The sequence below is a fragment of the Bos taurus genome, chromosome 18 (genome assembly GCF_002263795.3).
Source record: "Bos taurus isolate L1 Dominette 01449 registration number 42190680 breed Hereford chromosome 18, ARS-UCD2.0, whole genome shotgun sequence".
In the NCBI taxonomy this organism is placed as follows: Eukaryota; Metazoa; Chordata; class Mammalia; order Artiodactyla; family Bovidae; genus Bos; species Bos taurus.
The window spans coordinates 36601347-36609957 of record NC_037345.1 but is presented as its reverse complement, the minus strand read 5'-3'; the positions used below and the strand labels follow the sequence as shown (position 1 = coordinate 36609957).

The 8611-nt window shown below is 41.3% G+C and overlaps 1 protein-coding gene across 1 annotated transcript; it reads left to right on the top strand.

The window, feature by feature from the left end:
• Positions 1–4547: 4547 nt before the first annotated feature.
• Positions 4548–5228, top strand: LOC132342764 (uncharacterized; the record flags this gene model as incomplete). The annotated part of the gene is made up of 1 exon (XM_059877347.1): positions 4548–5228. A coding segment is annotated over exon 1 (681 nt), but the record flags the coding sequence as incomplete, so codon positions are not given.
• Positions 5229–8611: the final 3383 nt, after the last annotated feature.

Here is an 8611-nt window from a genome sequence, read left to right as displayed (position 1 = left end):
ATATCCTCAGATATAGATTATATATATATATCCTAACATTTCACAGTCCACTTAAAATTAATATTGTGCCATTTAATGTAAAATACTTATTATTTCATAAGTATTTTAAAGAAATGAAGTATTTTCAAATGGTTCTTAATACTACTCTTTTTATTTGCCCTTCATTCTTCCCAAAGATCCAAGTTTCTATCAGAGACCATTTCATTTCACTCTGAGAAATACCCCTGTAGTGTTTCTTGCAGTGCAAATTTGCTGGCAGTGAATGATCTTAGACTTTGCTCATCCAAACATATATTTTTAAAAATTTAAATAGTTTCCTGTCCTGAACTGTGCTGTAGTCTCTTTGTTCCCCACAAACCTTCAGGAAAAGTCTCTTACACAAAAAGCCTTGTTGCTGATACCTTGGGGATGTGAGGAAAGAAGTGTCTGCATGGAGTGAAAAGCATTACCCAGAGAGGATCACAGCTGCCTGGGCAAGAACTTTTTGAGGGTTAGGGAGTCAGGGTAGCAGAGACTGAAAGCAGGAGCGGACAGAGGCAGTACAAACCCTTCTCCCTTTCCCTTGGGAGCATCCCAAACTCTATGCAATGATGCCCAAGCCTCTTGTTTGATTGTTAGAGGAAAAATAACCTCAGATTTTGTTGTTATTCAGTCGCTAAGTCATGTTGCAACCCCATGAACTGCAGCATGCCAGGTTCCTCTGTCCTCCAATGTCAGAAACTTGGAGCATTTGAGAACATTCAGGTGACACCAAAGAGAAGTTGAATTCAATGTGACAGGTATTATTAGGTGGGTAATGTGTACCTTTGTGCCTCCGTTAGGACTTTCAGAAGTTTTACTTTTCATCCAGGGAATGTGGAGACTCAGCAGGAAGACACTCTCCCTCACTGGTCTGTCGGGTCAGCTGACCCCATGACAGCACCTGGCTGCAGGATGTGCCCCGTGAACAGATAAATGTGTCCGAATGGAAAAAGTTGAAAAAAAGTTTTCTCCTGCCATCAGTGATGCCAGGGAGAGAAATTTCAGCTCACAAAGCCAGGCACACATGGGGTGGGTGGTGTGGGAGCTTCTTGCCAGCTTTCCCTGGCAAAGATGTTCAGGGCTGGGGTGAGGCAAGAGAGATATTTGTCTCAACTGCAGAAAATTTAAAGGGGTGCCAAAAATTCAGCAATCAAGATAAATAATATTTTAGTGCAATGTTTTCTTTTCCAAAAAAGAAATATCTGTGATGAATATCAAAATTCTAGGGAAGACAGAATCTGACTCTGCACTTGTAGAACCCACGTCATTCATCATTTTCTGATTCCAACCCTGCTGGGTCTTGCCGTCACTTAAAATACTAGCATTTTGTTCATCATGGGTTCTTTGATTCTTTTGGATTAAAGAATCAAAATTCTTTAATTTTGATTTTTTAAAAATATACCATAAAAATGGCATTTATCTTGATAGCTGTGGGTTTTGGCAAGCCCTTAAATTTTGCATCTGCCTCACCCTTGTACCAGCATTGTGTATCCATGAGAATCTCTTTAAAATCCCTCCTTCTACACCCCCATACCCCCAAGAGAAACCAGCCAGCATACCATGATGATAAGAAGGCATTGTTTTTCATATATAAAAATAAAACGCTTACTGGTGACACTAATAACAGCCAAATGAGGAATTTGGGTAAGTGGTTGGCACAGTTCGTTTAGCAGTTTTATAACTGGGAACTCTAAAAGACTTCTGGATCTCAGAGTAAAGACTCACAACTAAAATGATCCTAAATTTTCTCATTTCAACATAAAAGACTAAAGAGTTTAGGCTGAAAATTTCAAGAAATTTGTTATATTTCATTATGTTTCTTACAGTGCATATTAATGTATTTGTTATATATTCAGGAATGGCTTCAGTTGGATAGAAAAATTAAAACTCAGGTCAGATACTTAGTGGTTGAGTATGGTCATCATGAGTACCATTCATAAGATACTGAATCCCTTTTATTCAGTGCCACTGCATGTGGGTAGAGGTTGCTGCTGCTGCTAAGTCACTTCAGTCGTGTCCGACTTTGTGCGACCCCACAGACAGCAGCCCACCAGGCTCCCCCATCCCTGGGATTCTCCAGGCAAGAACATTGGAGTGGGTTGCCATTTCCTTCTCCAATGCATGAAAAGTGAAAGTGAAGTCGCTCAGTCTTGTCCGACTCTTAGCGACCCCATGGACTGCAGCCTACCAGGCTCCTCCGTCCATGGGATTTTCCAGGCAAGAGTACTAGAGTCGGGTGCCATTGCCTTCTCCGGTGGGTAGAGGTTACACAGAATAAAAGTAGAATTTGAGATTGAGAATCCCAATTGTATTTACCTGTGTCAATTTGAGCAAGTCATTAAATGTTCCAGGGTCTCACTTGACTCATCTGTAAAAGATTGCTACGATTGACTTTAAGTATCATGTCACTTAAAAACAACAACAACAAAAAGGACTTCCCTAGCGGTCCAGTGGTTAAGACTCCACCTGCCAATGCAGAGAACATGGGTCCTGTCTCTGATCCAGGAAGATCCCACATGCCAAGGAGCAACTAAGCCCAGGACCCACAACTGCTGAGCCCACGCACCTAGATGTTGCACACTGCAGTGAGTAGACCCTGCTTGCTGCAACTAGAGAAAGTTCATGCGAAGCAACAAAGACCCAATACGGCCAAAAATAAACAGATACATAAATAAATATTTTTTAAAAAGTGGACTTTGAGTTCATGGAGTTTACAAAACACACACACACCACATAATACAACAATGATACTTATCTATATGAAATGATGAATGATAACTTATTGTAATTATTTCACAAAATGTGCAAGTCAAATCATTATGCTGTACACTTTAAACTTATATAGTGCTGTATGTTAATTATATCTCAATAAACCAGAAAAAAATTGTCATCTGAATGTTAATGACATCTAAACAAAAAAATCTCTACAAGAGTGTGAAAAAAGAAACTATAATTGCCCTGTTCTTTATTTATGCTAAATAACTATAGGCCATCTTAATTATGCTTGATCTCAAAAATTATAATTTTATAAAAAATATAAAAAGAGATCTCAAAATCTTACAAAAATTATAAAGCTCTGAAAAGCAAAAAATTATTTCTAAAAGAACATTTTGAAAAAGGAGACAGGATTAAGCAGAGAGATCTGACAGAATGTGGTCCACTGGAGAAGGGAATGGCAAACCACTTCAGTATTCTTGCCTTGAGAACCCCATGAACAGTATGAAAAGGCAAAATGATAGGATACTGAAAGAGAAACTCCCCAGGTCAGTAGGTGCCCAATATGCTACTGGAGATCAGTGGAGAAATAACTCCAGAAAGAATGAAGGGATGGAGCCAAAGCAAAAACAATACCCAGCTGTGGATGTGACTGGTGATAGAAGCAAGGTCCGATGCTGTAAAGAGCAATATTGCATAGGAACCTGGAATGTCAGGTCCATGAATCAAGGCAAATTGGAAGTGGTCAAACAAGAGATGGCAAGAGTGAATGTCGACATTCTAGGAATCAGCGAACTGAAATGGACTGGAATGGGTGAATTTAACTCAGATGACCATTATATCTACTACTGCAGGCAGGAATCCCTCAGAAGAAATGGAGTGGCCATCATGGTCAACAAAAGAGTCTGAAATGCAGTACTTGGATGCAATCTCAAAAACGACAGGATGATCTCTGTTCGTTTCCAAGGCAAACCATTCAACATCACAGTAATCCAAGTCTATGCCCCAAACAGTAACGCTGAAGAAGCTGAAGTTGAACAGTTCTATGAAGACCTACAAGACCTTTTAGAACTAACACCCAAAAAAGATGTCCTTTTCATTATAGGGGACTAGAATGAAAAAGTAGGAAGTCAAGAAACACCTGGAGTACCAGGCAAATTTGGCCTTGGAGTACGGAATGAAGCAGGGCAAAGACTAATAGAGTTTTGCCAAGAAAATGCACTGGTCAGACCAAACACCCTCTTCCAACAAGACAAGAGAAGACTCTACACATGGAAATCACCAGATGGTCAACACCGAAATCAGATTGATTATACTCTTTGCTGCCAAAGATGGAGAAGCTCTATACATTCAGAAAAAACAAGACCAGGAGCTGACTGTGGCTCAGATCATGAGCTCCTTATTGCCTAATTCAGACTGAAATTGAAGAAAGTAGGGAAAAACCACTAGACCATTCAGGTATGACCTAAATCAAATCCCTTATGATTATACAGTGGAAGTGAGAAATAGATTTAAGGACCTAGATCTGATAGATAGAGTGCCTGATGAACTATGAAATGAGGTTTGTGACATTGTACAGGAGACAGGGATCAAGACCATCCCTGTGGCCTTACAAATAGCTGTGAAAAGGAGGCCTTACAAATAGCTGTGAAAAGGAGGCCTTACAAATAGCTGTGAAAAGAAGAGAAGCAAAAAGCAAAGGAGAAAAGGAAAGATATAAGCATCTGAATGCAGCGTTCCAAAGAATAGCAAGAAGAGATAAGAAAGCCTTCTTCAGTGATCAATGCAAAGAAATAGAGGAAAACAACAGAATGGGAAAGACTAGAGATCTCTTCAAGAAAATCAGAGATACCAAGGGAACATTTCATGCAAAGATGGGCTCGATAAAGGACAGAAATGGTATGGACCTAACAGAAGCAGAAGATATTAAGAAGAGGTGGCAAGAATACACAGAAGAACTGTACAAAAAAGATCTTCACGACCCAGATAATCACGATGGTGTGATCACTCACCTAGAGCCAGACATCCTGGAATGTGAAGTCAAGTGGGCCTTAGAAAGCATCACTATGAACAAAGCTAGTGGAGGTGATGGAAGTCCAGTTGAGCTATTTCAAATCCTGAAAGATGATGCTGTGAAAGTGCTGCACTCAATATGCCAGCAAATTTGGAAAACTCAGCAGTGGCCACAAGACTGGAAAAGGTCAGTTTTCATTCCAATCCCAAAGAAAGGCAATGCCAAAGAATGCTCAAACTACCGCACAGTTGCACTCATCTCACACGCTAGTAAAGTAATGCTCAAAATTCTCCAAGCCAGGCTTCAGCAATACGTGAACCGTGAACTTCCAGATGTTCAAGCTGGTTTTAGAAAAGGCAGAGGAACCAGAGATCAAATTGCCAACATCCGCTGGATCATGGAAAAAGCAAGAGAGTTCCAGAAAAACATCTATTTCTGCTTTATTGACTATGCCAAAGCCTTTGACTGTGTGGATCACGATAAACTGTGGAAAATTCTTAAAGAGATGGGAATACCAGACCACCTGACCTGCCTCTTGAGAAATCTGTATGCACGTCAGGAAGCAACAGTTAGAACTGGACATGGAACAACAGACTGGTTCCAAATAGGAAAAGGAGTACGTCAAGGCTGTGTATTGTCACCCTGTTTATTTAACTTATATGCAGAATACACCATGAGAAACGCTGGGCTGGAAGAAATACAAGCTGGAATCAAGACTGCCAAAAGAAATATCAATAACCTCAGATATGCAGATGACACCACCCTTATGGCAGAAAGTGAAGAGGAACTCAAAAGCCTCTTGATGAAAGTGAAAGTGGAGAGTGAAAAAGTTGGCTTAAAGCTCAACATTCAGAAAACGAAGATCATGGCATCTGGTCCCATCACTTCTTGGGAAATAGATGGCGAAACAGTGGAAACAGTGTCAGACTTTATTTTTTGGGCTCCAAAATCACTGCAGATGGTGACTGCAGCCATGAAAAGACACTTACTCCTTGGAAGGAAAGTTATGACCAACCTAGATAGCATATTCAAAAGCAGAGACATTACTTTGCCAACAAAGGTTCGTCTAGTCAAGGCTATGGTTTTTCCAGTGGTCATGTATGGATGTGAGAGTTGGACTGTGAAGAAGGCTGAGCGCCAAAGAATTGATGCTTTTGAACTGTGGTGTTGGAGAAGACTCTTGAGAGTCCCTTGGACTGCAAGGAGATCCAACCAGTCCATTCTGAAGGAGATCAGCCCTGGGATTTCTTTGGAAGGAATGATGCTAAAGCTGAAACTCCAGTACTTTGGCCACCTCATGTGAAGAGTTGACTCATTGGAAAAGACTCTGATGCTGGGAGGGATTGGGGGCAGGTGGAGAAGGGGACGACAGAGGATGAGATGGCTGGATGGCATCATTGACTCGGTGGACGTGAGTCTGGGTGAACTCTGGGAGTTGGTGATGGACAGGGAGGCCTGGCGTGCTGCGATTCATGGGGTCGCAAAGAGTTGGACACGACTGAGCGACTGAACTGAACTGAACTGAACTGATACTGTTTTAGAAGTAAGAAGAAGGGCTTCCCTGGTGGCTCAGTGGTAAAGAATTTTCCTGCCAATGTAGGAGACACGAGCTCCATCACTAGGTCAGGAAGATCCCACATGATGTGGAGCAACTAAGCCCATGGGTCACAACTACTGAAGCCCCCATGTTCTAGAGCCCATGCTCTGCAACAAGAGCATCCACCGCAATGAGAAGCCCTCACACCGCAACTAGAGAAAAGCCTGCTTAGCAACAAAGATACAGTAAACCAAAAATAAATAAATAAAATCATAAAAAAATAAATGTAATGAGAGTTCCTTGGTGGTTCAGTGGTTAGGACTCTGTGTTCTCACTGCCGAGGGCCCAGGTTTAATCCCTGGTCGGGGAATTCAGATCCTGAAAGTCATGAGACATGGCCAAAAGTAAACATATACAAATAAATAAAAGTAATAATTTCAATGGTTTTTCCAGCTATGGTTTTTCCAGTAATCATGTATGACTACTGTACACATGTATGATATGTGTGAGAGTTGAACCACAAAAGAAAGCTGAGTGCCAAAGAACTGATGCTTTTAAACTGTGGTGTTGAAGAAGACTCTTGAGAGCTCCTTGGACTGCAAGGAGATCAAACTAGTCAATCCTAAAGGAAATCAGTCCTGGATGTTCACTGGAAGGACTGATGCTGAAGCTCCAATACTTTGGACACCTGATGGGAAGAACTGACTCATTAGAAATGACCCTGATGCTGGGAAAGATTGAAGGCAGGAAAAGGGAACAACAGAGGATGAGATGGTTGGATGACATCACCGACTCGATGGACATGAGTTTGAACAAGCTCTGGAAGTTGGTGATGAACAGGGAAGCCTGGCGTGCTGCAGTCAATGGGGTTGCAAAGAGTTGGACACGACTGAGTGACTGAATAATTTCAAAACTTTTGGGGGCCCAACATATTGGTCTGCATATGCCAGATGCGGAGCAGAGACCATTTTTTTTTTTTTTTTTTGCCATGGGGCATGCAGGATCTTGGTTCCCAGACAAGGGATGGAACCTGCATCCCCTACATTGGAAGCTCAGAGTCTTACCCACTGGACCACCAGGGAAGTCCCATGACTACTTCTAATCTGAAACTTCAGAGAGTTGAGAGTAGACGCTCTGGGCTAAAACATCAGTGATCTGATGTTTTTTACAAAAATGGGAGGGGCACTTAACATCTGGGCTAAAGCTCCAGCAGACAGAGTAAGAAAACTGCTCTTGACAGTGGCTGACTGTCATAGAGGGTGGAAACCACATTCTCACCAGGACTTAATTAGGAATCCAGGTTCTATTATTAATCTCCTCCCCAAAGTCTAATCTTGTCAGGGTTACAGTTCATGATTCTGATTGTACAGCATTTGGTAGGTTAGAATTACTCTTTAATGATTTTAGCAGAACATATATCTGCTCCTTGCTTCCAATTCCAGTTCTTTTCTACCATGCAGCCAGGTAAATCTCCCAGGACCTTTTCCACGCACCTGGCATGAGAGACATTAACACTGTCATCGAAAACAGGAACTAAACCCCTATGAGGTTTCTAGGATAGCTTGTCTCTTTATAATTTTTTTATAACAGCCTTATTGAGATGTAATTCACATATACAAGTTACCTATTCGAAGTATACAATTCAATGGCTCTTACTATATTCACAGGGTTCTGCAACCATCACCACAATCAAATGTAGAACAGTTTCATCATCACTCCAAAAAGAAACTCTGTATCCACAGGTGCTCACCACTCATTCTCCCATGCCCCACACCACTAGGCAACCACTGGGCAACCACTAATCCACTTCCTGTCTATAGATTTGCCTGTTCTGGATGTGGCATATAAATGAATCTTACAATATGTGGTCTTTCGTGACTGGCTTCTTTCACTTTAGCCAAGGTTCATCCATGTTACAGTATGTATCAGGACTTCATTCCACTTTATGGCCAAATAATATTCCACAGAGTAAATATACCACATTTCACGTATCTATCGATCAGTAAACATTTTTTTGGCTGTTGTGAGTAATACTGCAATGAACATGTTGGAATATGTTTCCAATTCTCTCGGGTATATATCTAGGAATGGAACTGCTGGATCGTGTGCTTCTCTATTCTTTTCAATGGAACAATGTACCAATTATGTATTCTTGCACAGGAAATAACCCCGAAAGCTTCATGCATTAAAATAATAGTAATTTCTTCTCTCTCAGTTTATGCGAGTCTGAAATTTGGGAGCACCTGGGATACGAGGTTTCGCCTTCAGGTCTCTCATAAGGTTGCAGTTAGATGCTGGTCAACGTGGCAGTCGTCTGAAGGCTT